Below are 15,203 nucleotides of genomic sequence, written 5' to 3' on the forward strand. Positions count from 1 at the left end.
TCCATGTCAAGTCACCAAAAGTTCATTATGAGTGAGCTTCCTGCTTCTTTCATTCCTCTCATGATTACAAACTTACTTTACATACATTACTATTATCCCACCCATTCTCAGCAAATGGAGTGTTCTTCCTCCTGCCCAAACTTAATTTTACTTCCTTTGCTCTAGATCTCATGCCCTGTCCACCCCTGCATGTCCATTTTTCATATACTTCAGCCTTTCTCTTGTATCTAATCTTCTTAGAGTATTTCTAAAACATTCAAGTTTCTCCTATGTTAGAGGAAAAAAATCCTCATGTCCAGTTTTCTTCTCCACATCTAGGCATCTTGGGAAACTAGAGAAGAGGTAAGCCCTATATCCGCAGTGACTGCAGTTGCTACCACAGGTGTCTTGTAGGCACCCCTATCCTAAATTTTTTTTCTCCTTGAATTGACTGCAGTCCTCCTGATTATAAACTTTAATGTTCATTTTTCAATCCATTATTTGAAATGGCTTATGATTGCTCTTCAGAATGCTTTTCTTTGTTAATTTCTGTGACACCACTACCTCCTATTTTTCTTTCCAGCTTTCTGATCACTGCTACTCACTTGTGGAATCACTTTTTTTTCAGCTACTACTAATTGGCTGAAGACTTCCTAGTCTATCTGGCCCATCTTGAGCCTCTTTTCCTGGGAAACCTCCCCTTTGGTTTTTATTTGTATTTCCTATTGCTTGCTGGAAATTTTTACCTCAGTGTCCTGCAGGTGTTTTCACTACAGTGTATCTAAAATTGCCTTCATTATTTTCCACTGCCCACCATCCTGTTTCTTTTCTTGGGTTCCATATCATGGTGAATATTTTATCTAGCCAGTAACTCAAGTGAGAAACCTGGCATTGCCTTCAGCTCTTCCTTCTCTTAGTAACTCCCACCAGTCAAGGGCACAAAATAAAGGCTGGCATTTATTGTGTGTGTGCTCAATAAATGCTAGGCACTGCAACAAGTATTATTAATAGTATCTCAGTCTTCACAGAAACACTAAGGAGAGGAACTGTTATTCTCATTTTCAAGATGAAGAATTAGATTTTCAGGTAGGTTAAAGTAGTTTTATAAAGTAGTAGAGCCATGGTTAAATTCCACTTGAAAGAGAGTTGACTTTCCAGGTCCTTCAGCCTAACCATACCAAACCATTAACCATCTCCTGCACTGTCCATTGTCTCTTGTTTCGATATATGTTGCTATTTCTTTAGACTTCTTAACCTCCTTGGGTGCCTGGGTGGCTCAGTGGGTTATGCATCCGATTCTTGATTTCAGCTCAGGTCATGATCTCATAGTTTGTGGGATCGAGCCCTGTGCATTGGGCTCTACACTGACAGCTCAGAGCTTGCTTGATTTTCTCTCTCCTCTGCCTCTCCTCCCAGCTCATGCATGCACTCTTTCTCTCTCTCAAAATAAATAAACCTTTTTTTTAAAAAAGAACTCTTAATTTCCTCATACTCAGTTTTAGATCAGGCATTAACCCTTCTGAAAATCTCTCCCCTGCTACAAGCTGATGGTTCCTTTCTGTTCAGTAATGTCTGTAAAACTTTGAACAGGACACTGTGTCACTAGGCTCTGGCATTTGAGGGCAATACTGAGGGAAGTACTGATTCTTGCTAGTTTCTCTATCTCCCATATGTAACACCTGATACACATAATTCATTATGTAATTTTTGTTGAAGTAAAAGAATAGAGAATTGAGAAAATTATAAAATAAAGAACTTTAGAGTATAAAGTAAGGGGTGAATATATGTTGTGTTTTCCTTAATGAGAGCATTTGCTAAGGGAAGGAAGCGGTCTTTTTGAAATTCTAACACTTATGTCCTAAATACCATTGGTAAAGTTAGTTGGAATACACACAGTTTTATTCTCCAGCAATTTCTAATAAGTAATTCTTAGGACAAAGAGTACAAAAGAAGTTGTATCATTTTGTGTTTCTGAAAGAAACATAAAAGGAAGTGCTTTGCAAGTAATTGAAATGTTGGTTGCTTAGTTTCTTTCAGATTTTGGGTTTGGCTAAGAACTTTTGATTCCAGATAAAGAACTGACAGTTATTCCAACCAAAGCTCACATAGCTTAAAATTCTTCGGGAATTGGAGATTTCTTTTCTAGGAATAGAATGAAAAATAAAAGGCTCAGATATGTGAAAGGGGAATAGATTAGTACCAACTAGCTCATCCTGTCTCCAACTGAGCCAGACACAGAAACAAATAGCCAGTTGGTTCTTTTTTTTTTTCTCAGTTTATTTATTTATTTTGAGGAGAAAGAGAATCCCAAGTGATCTCTGCACTGTCAGTATGGAACCCGACACTGAAGCTTGAACTCACAAATCGAGAGATCATGACCTGAGCCAAAATTAGGTGTTGGGCACTTATCCGACTGAGCCTCTCACATGCCCTCAGTTGGTTCTTATTGTAGGCCCTTGATATAACTTCGTATTCTGGCAAGCACAGAGAGCTTTCTGCTTAGATCAAAATCAGTCAGCAATGAAGTTACTGTTTCATATGGGAGGAGTTGTGTCATAAAAGTGTGTCTTTAAAAAAATTTTTTTTGATCTTTATTTTTGAGAGAGAGAAAGAGTGCAAGTGGGGAGGAACAGAGAGAGAGGGAGACACAGAATCTGAAGCAGGCTCCAAGTTTTGAGCTGTCAGCACAGAGCCTGAGGCAGGGTTTGAACTCACTAACTGTGAGTTCATGACCAGAGCTGAAGTTGAATACTTAACCGACTGAGTCACCCAGGTGCCCCCGTAGAAGTGTTTCTTAAATGTGGAAATATATATGAGGGAAAATAAATACTGGAATTTATGATATAGGATGTGATATGATATAGGCGTGAAGACTTCAAGAGAGAGTAGTCTGGTGTGTAGTACAGAGATTTAGTTCAGAGTCAACCAACACTGGAGTAAAAACAATCAACAACATAAAACAAAAAAAACCTGCTTGGAGCACCTGGGTGGCTCAGTTGGTCAAGTGTCCAACGATCTCACAGTTCGTGAGTTTGAGCCCCGGGTCAGGCTCTGTGCTGACAGCTTGCAGCCTGGAGCCTGCTTCAGATTCTGTGTCTCCCTCTTTCTCTACCCCTACCCAGCTCACTCGCTCGCTCTCTCAAAAATAAATAAATAAATAAAAATTAAAAAATAAAATAGACCTACTTTGAATCTGTTGGTCTCTTAAATGAACAAAGGCAATTTATTTGAAATTTTGGCAGTGGCTTATTCAGTACCTGAATTTGTGGTTTCCTTTCATTGCTAGAATCATTGAGTTCATTTGAATCTTAAGTTTTATATGTATTCCATTCCTATAAAATGTAAATAATTAAAATATAATTCTTCTATACTTTATTCATTTTATAAGTTACTATTAAATGCCAATATAAATATACTGCCAGAAAGTACATTTCCAGACTACAAAATCTGGATATAAATATTGGAAATCTTAAGTTCTCTAGTGAATTATACAGGAAAGTGATTATGAATTTGTAGGAAGAGGATAATACCAAGCAGAAATACACATATACATATACAAGCCCATAATTCTTCAGTTTCTTTCTTATCTACCTCCTGGGTCTGTTTGCATAATCTTATTTTTTGTTTCTTTGTTTTGGCTTTGGGATGGGTCTAGTTGTAGGTGTTTTGCTTAAAAGAAGAGAGAATGAAATGGAATGTAAAGAATTTTTTAAAATCTCATCTGCAGCTAGCTTTCTTTTCTCTACTCTATAGTGGCTAACATTTATTGATTATTTGCTATGTGCCAGACAACTGATTCTTAGCTGTATAAGGGGAGATTCTATTTTTGTTTCCATTTTGGAGAATTGAGTGTTAGGTCAATTTTTCTACCTTCATACCCCTTCTAAATGACCCAGCTGGCATTCAAATGCATCTAAGTACAGAGCTCCAATGCTTAAACACTAACAGAAACCAAGTAAGTACATTGTTGCAGGATTCTTTATTATTGGAGAGGAATTCTTTAGAACCAGAACCAAATAGTATCTTTTTTATAGTTAATCTTTTAGGATATGGAAATAGTTCCATTATAATGAATTTACCTTTATAACCATATTTTTCTAATATCTTTTATTATTACTGAATAATATTTCTCATTTCCATTTTGATTTTAGAAATTTGTTGCAGTAGAACTTTATCCCAACATAATACACATTTAGTAATTCTTTTTTTTTTTTTTTTTAATTTACATCCAAGTTAGTTAGCATATAGTGCAACAGTGATTTCAGGAGTAGATTCTTTAATGCCCTTTACCCATTTAGCCCATCCCCACTCCCACAACCCCTCAGTAACCCTCTATTTGTTCTCCATATTTAAGAGTCTCTTATATTTTGTCCCCCTCCCTATTTTTATATTATTTTTTCTTCCCTTCCCTTGTGTTCATCTGTTCTGTGTCCTCATGAATGAAGTCATGATTTTGGTCTTTCTCTGACTCATTTCGCTTAGCATAATACCCTCTAGTTCCATCCACGTAGTTGCAAATGGAAGATTTCATTCTTTTTTGGTTGTCGAGTAATATTCCAGTGTGTGTGTGTGTGTGTGTGTGTGTGTGTGTGTGTGTGTGTGTGTGTATACCATATCTTCTTTATCCATTCATCCGTTGATAGACATTTGGGCTCTTTCCATGCTTTGGCTATTGTTGATAGTGCTGCTATAAACATTGGGGTGCATGTGCCCCTTAGAAACAGCACACCAGAATCCCTTGGATAAATACCTAGTAGTGCAATTGATGGGTCCTAGGGTAGTTCTATTTTTAGTTTTTTGAGGAACCTCCATACTGTTTTCCAGAGTGGCTGCACCAGCTTGCATTCCCACCAAGAATGCAAAAGAGATCCTCTTTCTCCGCATTCTTGCCAACATCTGTTGTTGCCTGAGTTGTTAATATTAGTCATTCTCACAGGTGTGAGGTGGTATTTCATTGTGGTTATGATTTGTATTTCTCTGACGATGAGTGAGGTTGGGTATTTTTTCATGTGTCAGTTGTCCATCTGGATGTCTTCTTTGGAGAAGTGTCTATTCATATGTTTTTCCCATTTCTTCACTGGATTATTTGTTTTGGGGATGTTGAGTTTGATAAGTTCTTTATAGATTTTGGATACTAACCCTTCACGGATATGTTGTTTGCAAATATCTTCTCTCATTCTGTTGGTTGCCTTTTAGCACATGTAGTAATTCTAACATTTCCTGTAAGAAACATTCTGGTTTTGTCAATAAGTTCTATTTTCTACTTATTTTTAAATTTTAAAATTATTTTGAATTCTTATGTTAGAAATGTCATCTGTTAATTTTCATTATATTTTGGGTCTCCTTGATTGACTCTTTGGAATTAAAATATTTATGTAGTTCTACTCCCTACATCATTGTTTTAGTTGAAGTACAGGTAATGTTTATCACTAACCTATTTTAATAGGTAGAAAAAAAAACCTATGTAATCTCTTTCAAGTATTTTTACCTTGTCCCTGCTACTTTTAATAGTTACAGAAATTTAGAACTGGAAGGGACCTTAAGTTAATCTGGTCCAGCCCTTCACCTGATAAATAGGAAATCTTAAGTGTGAGTTCACTTCTCCTGGTTCTGTCCTTTACAGTAGTACCTCTTTTGTCTGTTGGTCCATTGCCACACTAAAAGCTTGGGTCAAAATTTACATTGTTAAGAAAACTTGACCTTGTTAACTGTACTGTTTGCTCTACTCAAATATTTTATATACAGTTGACACAAAAGCATTTTGAACAAGAGGGTATTTTAGGAAAATTAATCTGGTATAGTATGTTTAGGTATATGGAGAGAATATGAGTAGCTTGGAAGGAATTTCACCTTGAATTCATTTTCACATTCATAATTGAAATAATAATTGTAGCAGATCTCTAAAAATCAGTCCTGTCGTTTTCAAAAGTTCTTTAAGCCTATTACAGAGACCTTGTGAATACTGAAATAAAATGGAAGGTTTTCAGAGTTAGACATTTCCATTATATCGTACTGTGAGACGATAGGATTTGTTTTCTGTGTGTGTAGTGTGGGTGTATGTGTGTTTTCCACCTATTCAGTAGTATCGTCCAAATTAGAAATCCATAGGGCATGACAAAATCAAATCAGCTTGACACCCACTTTTATGGGTTTGACAGTATTAATATTAACTAATGCTGACGTTTTACTTATTCTGGATAGAAACTTTTTTATTTTATATCTGATCAAGTTTCCCATAATATACTTTATTATATAGGATTTTAAAACCGTAGTTATTATGCCTTATTGTTCTAAAATACACAATAGAGGAAAGGGCTACCCCTTCCTAAAATTTTTTTTTAATTTTTAAGTAATCTCTACACCCAGTGTGGGGCTCGAACTCACATCCCTGAGATCAAGAGTCACCTATTCCAGCTACTGGGTCAGCTGGGTGCCCCCGGAAAGTGCTACCCTTCATCAGGCTTATCATTCTTCTGAAATGTGATCTTTTTCTTTTCCTTACCTTTCTCTTCATGAAATCAAAAAAGAACTAATGAGCAAAAATTGTATATACTCTTCTCAACCTTCTCAAGGCCCCCGCCCCCACCCCTATGTTTTATTACTATTTGCCTACCAGTGTGTGATTGCTTCAGATTATGAAAATAAAAGGTCATGAATGACTTAGAACAGTAAAAAACATTTTGGGATCCTTAGTAGACTTCATGATAAAACTGAATGAAACAGCACATAATAGATGCTTTGGACCAGTAGGGTTTTTGTTTTTATTCTGCTCAAGACCAGTAAGTGCCTTGTCTTACATATCCAGGCAAATTGAAATTAAGAATTTGTCATAGACTTCAAGTACTGCTTGAGCCTCACACTGAGAGTGAGCCTATCGAGAATCTACAAACACTGGAATTGCAGGCATTTCCCCCTTTTAATCGAAAAACATGACATTAGTCTTATTATTTTTTTCTTAATATTCAGAAAACTTGTGGGAATTACACAATAAAACCAAAGAACTGAAAGGAAACTGTCTAAAATCACCAATTCTTTTTATTCCATGTAAATGTAAATATAATGACAGCTCTTTTAAAGTGATACTAAACTGAGTCTTGATTTCTCTACACTGGTAAATGAAAATCCATGATTAGGAATAAGCAAGAAGGAACTTGAAATAATTGTCAGTTTTGTTCCATCTAAGTTCTTAAAAATGCCTATTGGTAAAATGTAAAATCTCCATGCATATATTTAGTCACCTCTTCCCCCAGCCCCTGTATACTTACTCTTACAAACAGATCTGGTTTGGGATGCTGAAGTCTTTTCCGGTGTCTTTTTATTTCTGATTCTGTTTCCTTCTTTTTTTAAACTACTTTGTTTTTATGTTACAACTTTTCTGATTTCTCGGAATTTTTCTTTGCTCCTTTTGCACCTTTACTGTGTCAGGTGAGCTTAGTATCAAAGTGTCAGTTTCCCACCAAAGTAATTTCGTTGAGCTACTACTGAGATTGCATTGAATTCATGGTTTCTTTTCAAAGTAATTGATATCTTTACAGTGTTGAGTATTCCTAGATTATGGTAGATATTTCTCTTCACTCAGATACTCTTTTAATGTCTTTGAATAAAGTTTTTTTTTTTAATTTTTTTAATGTTTATTTATTTTTGAAAGAGAGAGACAGAGCATGAGCAAGGGGGGGGGGGGGCTGTAGAGAAAGAGAGGGAGACACAGAATCCAAAGCATGCTCCAGGCTCTGAGCTGTCAGCACAGAGACTGACATGGGGCTTGAACTCACGAACTGTGAGATCATGACCTGAGCAGAAGTCGGATGCTTAACCAACTGAGCCACCCAAGCGCCCCATAAAGTTTTATTTTTAATTGCAGTGTGATTCACATAACATTAAACTAACCATTTTAAAGTGTATAACTCAGTGATGTTTAGTATATTCTCTATCTTATACAATCATTATCACTCTCCAATTCCAGAATATTTCCGTCACTCCAAAATGAAAACCCCATACTTATGATCAGTTACTCTTCTATTATCCCCTCCTCCAGACCCTGGAAACTCCTAGGCTAGTTTTTGTTTTGTAGATTTGTCTATCTGGGCATTTCATGTGAATAGAATCATACAAGTCCTAGAATGTGGTCTTTAATGTCTGACTTCTTTTACTTAGCATACTGGTTTTAAAGTTCATCCATGCTATAGCATGTATCAGTACTTTCCTTTTTATGGCTGTATTATATTCCATTGTATGAATATGCCACATTTTGTTTATCAGTTGATGGACATTTGCTTAGCTTCTACTTTTTAGCTCTTATGAATAATGCTTCTGTGAACTTTCAGGTGCAAGTTTTTGTGTAAAAACATGTTTTCAGTTCTTGAGTATACACCTGGAATGGAATTGCTGGATCATATAGTAACTCAACTCTTTGAAGAACTATCAAACTCTTGTATAGTAGCTATATCATTTTATGTTTGTACCAGCAATGAGTTAAATTTCTGCCTTCTCCATCCTCACCAATACTTGTTGTTTTCTTTCTGTTCTTTTTTTGTGTTATAACCATCTTTGTGGGGATGAAGTATTCACTCATTGTGGTTTTGATTTGCATTTCTATAGTGAGTAATGATGTCTAGCATCCTTTCATGTGCTTGTTGGCCAATGTATATCTTCTTTGCAGAACTGTCTATTCAAATGCTTTGCCCTTTTTAAAATTGGAGTATTTGCCCTTTTTTTGAGTCCTAAGAATTTATTTGTATCTTAGATAGTAGATCCTTAGTAGGTATATGATTTGCAAGGGGCACCTGGGTGGATTAGTTGGTTAAACATCCGACTCTTGATTTTGGCTCAGGTCATGATCTCATGGTCATGAGATTGAGCCCCACATTGGGCTCCACGCTGGGCATGGAACCTGCCTGAGATTCCTTCTCCCTTTCCCCCTCCCTCCCTTCAGCCCCTCCCTGCTTGCTTGCTCTCTTTCTCTCAAGAAACAAAACATGATTTGCAAATATTTTCTTCTTTTCCTTGGATTGTCTTTTCACTTTCTTGATAGTGTCCTTTGAAGCAGAGAAGGTTTTAATATGATGAAGTTCAGTTTATTTTTTCTTGAGTTTCTTATCTAAGAAACCATTGCATAATTCAAGGTTGAAAAAATTTATACCTTTCCTTCCTCTTAAGAGTTTTAATTATTTCATGTAGATCTGGTCCATTTTGAGGTAATTTTTGTATAATGTATGAGTTAAAGGATCAAATTCATTCTTTTGCATCCATTTGTCCCAGCACCATTTGTTGAAAAGACTATTCTTTCCCTCTTAAGTGGTCTTGATACCCTTGTTGAAATTTAACTGTCTATAGATCTATGGTTTATTTCTGGACTGTTAATTCTATTCCATTTGTCTATATGTTTATCCTTATGCCAGTATCATGCCATTTGGTTACTGTAACAAGTTTTGAAATTGGGAAGTGTGAGTTCTCCAGCATTGTTCTTTTTCAGTATTGTTTTGACAATTTGGGGTCTCTTATTGCCATACAAATTTGGGGATCAACTTGTTCTGTATCTGCAGAAAAAGGCAGTTGGAAAGGAAAATTGAGGAATTGCATTGACCTTATAGATCAATTTAGGGAGTATTGCCATTTTCAAAATGTTGTTTTCAATTCCATGAACACGGGATGTCTTTTATTTATTTAGATCTTCTTAAGTAAAGTTTTATTTTTATCTTCATATGAGTCTTGCACATTATTGTTAGTTGTGCTTCTGAGTTTTTGTAGTCTTCAATATAAGGATATTTTAGCATTAAATATTTTTTTGGCTTTGTAAGTTTTTATTTTAATTCCAGTTAGTTTAACATACAGTGTTATATTAGTTTTAGGTGTATAGCATATTTTTTTTTTTTAGTTCACTAATCCTGCTATATAGGAAAGTTGTTGACTTCATCAGGGATAAACAAACAGACCCAAAGAATAGAATAGAAAGCTTAAAAACACCCACACATAGATGCTTATGTGACTTAGGACAGAGGTACCATGGGAATTTAATGAGGGGGGAAAAGATGGTCTTTTCAATAAATTGTGCTGAAACAGTTGGACTTCCAAAAGGTATAACATGAGCATTCACCACTACCTTATACCACATAAAAAATTAATTTGAGTTGAATTATAGACCAAAATGTCAAAGGAGAACAATACAACTTCCCTAAAAATGGATTATTTTCATAACCGTAGTCAAAGATTTATCGAAAAGGCCACGAAAAATACTAGTCATTTAAAAAAAAAAAAAAGGACTGTATTTAAATTAAGAACTTGTTCATCAGTGGACCTTATTAAAGAGTGAAAGGACAAGCCATAAACAGGAGAAGATATTTATGACACATATTGTTGACAAAGGACTCTATAAACCAATAGAAAAATGAGCAAAAAGATAAACAGGAACTTCAAAAAAGAGGATATTTGAATGAGCAGTAAGTATGTTTGTCATCAGAAAAATAAATATTCAAACCTCAACAACATAATCTGTAGACCCACTAAAGTGTAAAACACTGATGATGCTAAATGTTGGTGGCAGCGTGGAGCTACTGAAACTCTCAGATATTGCTGGTAGAAGTGTACAGTAGTCATCTACTTTGAGAAAATGTTTGATGTTTTTACTAAAGCCAAATTTACATCTCCCTTATAACCTAGCAATTCCATTCCTAGGATATATACCCATGAGAAATGAGTGCAGATGTCTCACACCCACCAGAGATGTGTAGCATCATGTTCATAGTATCCCTATGTATAGAAGCCTCATATTGGAAACAATCCAAATGCTCTGTAGTAGAACGGATACATTTTGTTATTTTTATACAGCGGGGTACTAAACTGCAGTACAAAAGAACACATGCTAATGCTACATACAACAACATGGATGAATCTCACAGACACAGTATTGAGGGAAAGAATCCAGACACAGAAGAAGACATACTATATGAGGGCATGTAAGATGAACAGGTGAAACCAGGCATCGTGGTAACAAATGGTTATAGCGGTTATCTCAGGATTTGGGGGAAGGAAGAGGAACAAAGAAGCTTTCTGTGGTACTGGAGACATTTTGTATTTGATCTGGGTGGTTGGTACATGAAGGTGTAACATGATAAAGATTCATTGATCTGTATGCATGTCAGGCATTTGCACTTCACTGTGTGTGTGTATACTTTAATTTTAAAAGTAACATGCATATATAGAGAGAGATTGAATAAAATAGGCACCATACTTAGGCCCAATTTTTCAATTCAAAACTTGCCCTTTACAAGAGATGAGGGATGTTGACAAAGGGCAACCAAGATACCGTCAGTTTTTTACAGGACTTCACAAGTAAGTCATAAGAGAGGAAACCTGCGGGCAGGGGTTGTCTTTCTTTCCTGAGAGAAGAAAATCATGGTGAGTATTTTGAAAATGAGTTTTAAAGCAAGTGATTACTCAAAGATTTTAAGTCTATTGCCTAGCAGTACATGCGTGACAATTGCTACTATGTTTCTAGTGGGGAGGGATATGGTGCGTTTGAGATGGTAGAAAGAGAATCTGCTCTGGAGCATTTCTTCATTGCCATTAAAATTCCTTGCTTTGCCTGTTCTGTAAAGGTCACTGAACATTCGAGCATGTATAGCTCAGTAAAATTCATTTATACCAACATTGTAAGTTTTTATAATTTCCTAAAGTTTGGTAAACTACTTCAGAGGTTTTCCTATTTTTATGGGAGTGCAGGGTCAAAAACTAGTGAAAGAGAACAATTAACTCCTGAAATTCTGTTCCATGATTAACTTCATTTTGTTAGTATGAATTTAAATGTTCATGGGTCATTAATATTCTTTAAATAATGAATGACAATGCTGATAGTTAATTTTATGATTAGCTTTCTGTTCACTAATCAGTATGTATTTGAAGGAATATTTTTTAGAAGTAAAGCATCTAGAATATCTATTTCATTTTACCATGTAGTAGGTTAGTGCAGCTAAGTAGATTAACCCTTAATGTCCATGAGAAGTATCTTAAACTAGTTCCAAGGTGAGTAAGTTGAGTGGAAAGTGTAATGATAATAACAACAGCTATCAGGAAGTATCAGGGCCTTCAGTAGTCTTAGATGAATGCAAAGGTGATGTTCTTTGAAGAGCGTATCTTCTTTGCTCCCTACCACAAATCTTGTAAGACTAGAATCCTTCAAATGTTACTTCAGATCCAAGTACCTCTCTGTCTTTGACCTGTTCTTAGGAAAGGAGGTGAGGAAATAGACATGGTGACCCTCAGTCCAGAGCTCCTACTACTAATGATTTTGGGCTCTTATTCCTGCTAGTGCACCTCCCTATATGTCCTCGATTTGGATTGCTCCACTGAGGAAAAGATCTTCTGCCTCTGACACTAATTGGACATTAGCTTCTATTCTTTTTATCATGTCTCATCTTTATGAGGATAAGCAAAGAGTATTATTGCAATAGTTAATGGAAGAAATCTTAAAATGTAAAATTACTGTAAAATAGAGGAATCAAATGTCAGGGGAAATCTGTACACATAAGCAAGCTGGCACTGAGTAGTCGTAAAACATGAGACGTGCCTTTCCTGATACTTAGGAACTCATTGAAGGCCACTTCAATTAGGTAACCTATTGAGAACTGAAATGTCTATAAAAGACATAATCTGATTTATGACTCACATGGAAAGTGCTGTTTTTAGTGCTTATAAAGAGTAGAGTTTGTTCACGTAATCCAAAGATGGAACAAACAGGACAGATACCTGAAATAATATGTATTTTTAGTTCTAAACAAGAGAACAAGGAAACAGTGCTAATTAATGAAGGAGCATGTTTGTAATGTAACAAGATTTAAACCTAGAATTAGGTTATGATACACTCAGTGACTATGAGGCACAGTAAAGAAGTATAAGGGATTAAAAACATTTTGCTCTAAGTAATGACACTGAAAAACTATATTTGATAAATAGGACAGTTTTGGCAGAGAACTTAAGGTCACTCTATTTATTAATCCTACAAATGTCTAATATTTTTTAACGTGTATTAATGTGTAAAATATTAGGGAAACATTTTTACGTTGTAAGCATTTTCAGTGAAAACTGATGGTGTTTCTGTTATTCCAAATTACATTTTCCTTTTTTTGTTTTTTTTTCCCCCTAGGAAACTGACTGGACACTCTTTCCACATGGGCTATAGCATGGCAATTTTGAATGGCATTGTAGCTGCTTTTACTGTAGCATGGTGCCTCATGTAAACCTACACCGAAGCAATATTTTTGGCAAAACCTAGTCATGATTGCTTTGTAATCACAGGGAAGAACATCATTTGCCTACTCAGAAGACCAAGAAACCTGCTGTTCGTTATGTGGTTCAGATATGTATCATATCATCGACATTATGGAGGACCATCTTTTGTTGTTGTTTTTTAAAGGAGGACCTTCATAACCATCATTCTAGAGCTTAGGCATTGAGAATATCTGAGTATTAAGTTTCAAGTAATTTCTTAAAAGTGTAAGATGTTTACCTCATCTTTTTACTTTTGTATGTGTTGTCCTTATAAATTATAGAAAACATTTTAATGGAGATCAAACATAAAAACTTGAATACAGGGCAATGCTTACCTTGCTATCTATAATACTACATTTTTGCTAAGAAGTACTAGTAGTACTGTTTAACTGAAATGGAAATACTTCTTATTTATTCATTAAATGAGGAAAGCAAACAATGCCTACTACTTTGACATTTTATAGAAGCTACTTTTAAATCAGAATATTTAGTTTTCAGTAGTCATATAATCAGTAGAAGGGTGCATTTATATTTTTTAATGGGGTATAGTTCCTTACGCGGTTTTTGGGTTTTTTTTTTTTTTACATATTTTCTACTACATACTGAATTTGTATGTTTTTAAAATTGTTACATTAGACAAATGTAAATGTTATTTTTTAGTTGGTGCAAACCTAATACCTACAATTTTAAATGAGTATTTTGTCTTTTAAAAAAAGCAAAACAACAACAACAAAAAAAACAAACAAAAAAAAACCCACCAAAAAAGACAAACTGCACTGATCTGAGTTTAAAATTTAAATTTAAAATTTAAAATTAAATAAACCTATTTTAGCAAAAAAGGACTGAAAAAAAAGTAAGTTACTTAAGCCATTAAAATATTAAGAAATTTGAATTGTTCACTATTTCTGTTTCCAGTTGCGATATTTGTCTTGGTGTATATATGGTTACTCCAACAGAACTGATATTATTTTGTTTTTAATAAATATAAGTCTGAAATTTTTATATTTAGAAATGCTTGAACTACTTTGTTTTTAATCTCAAAATTCTAGTCACCAAAATAGAAAGAAGGTATTTTGATACAATGTATATATGTATAAGTTTTTTATATATAGTTTCATAATTTTCCTATTTAAATGTTCTATAATTGTGGTGTTAGTTTTTGTTTTCATAGCAATTAAGCTTAATTGTTCCCACTTCCTTTCTAAATACCTGTTTAGAAAGTCGCTTCAGTTTTTAGAAAGATAGACCATTTAAAATGCTATTTTCTCTGGCCATGGAACAACTTATCTTAGGAAAGCATTGTGTAGCAAAACTACTTTATTCAGGCTAAATGGGAAATGAATATGTGCAGTATGTTCCTGTTATCTGCTAAGTGTTGTTACTGAGTAAATGATTTGATATTTCTAAAAGTCTTAACACTTTTTTACTACTCAAAAACGTTTCATTGGAAATAACAAATTGTGCTTCAATTTATCTGAAGTGTTTACATTAATATGGGGGGAGATGTGTGTGTGTGTGTGTGTGTGTGTGTGTGTGTGTGTGTACACTTACATACATATACAAATCCCATGGCTTAAAGTATTCCTTCTAAAGTGGTTGTTGAAATGAATTTCTTTTCACTCCCTGCCTTCCTCCTCATACCCTCCCAGTTCTTCCTAAGTTGTAACAAAATTAGTTTTTCTTTTCTCCACCCTTCAAAGCCCTCTCCCTCAAATTTGGATAGTCCTTCCAGATCTTTGTGTCATATGACTAGGAAAAATATTACAGTACATCTTCTATATGTAGGTATCTTTAAGATACTACATTTATATATAATATAAATACATATAGATATATATCTATAAGATATTTCTTTTGGAGCGCTATTTCTGCTGGCCTAGCACTTCTTTTTCTTGGGAAGTTCCTGTCTCCAGTCCATCATAAGGTCCAAATATAAATCATCCTTCTTCCATAGCAGAGTG

General features: G+C 34.9%; 1 protein-coding gene across 3 annotated transcripts in view; it reads left to right on the plus strand.

Moving 5' to 3' along the window:
• The window catches only part of ARL6IP6 (ADP ribosylation factor like GTPase 6 interacting protein 6), a 40,866-nt gene extending 26,151 nt beyond the window's left edge, over positions 1 to 14,715 (plus strand). For 2 of the 3 annotated variants that reach the window (XM_043576743.1, XM_043576745.1), the window contains one exon: positions 13,118 to 14,715. In XM_043576743.1, coding sequence (XP_043432678.1) covers positions 13,118 to 13,211 — 94 coding nt within the window. In that variant the 3' untranslated portion in view covers positions 13,212 to 14,715. Of the gene's footprint in view, positions 1 to 11,297; positions 11,374 to 13,117 lie in introns of all 3 variants that reach the window. The other variant, XM_043576744.1, reaches the window with a different exon arrangement.
• The last annotated feature ends 488 nt before the right edge of the window (positions 14,716 to 15,203 follow it).

This window comes from Prionailurus bengalensis, chromosome C1 (genome assembly GCF_016509475.1).
Source record: "Prionailurus bengalensis isolate Pbe53 chromosome C1, Fcat_Pben_1.1_paternal_pri, whole genome shotgun sequence".
Classification (NCBI taxonomy): Eukaryota; Metazoa; Chordata; class Mammalia; order Carnivora; family Felidae; genus Prionailurus; species Prionailurus bengalensis.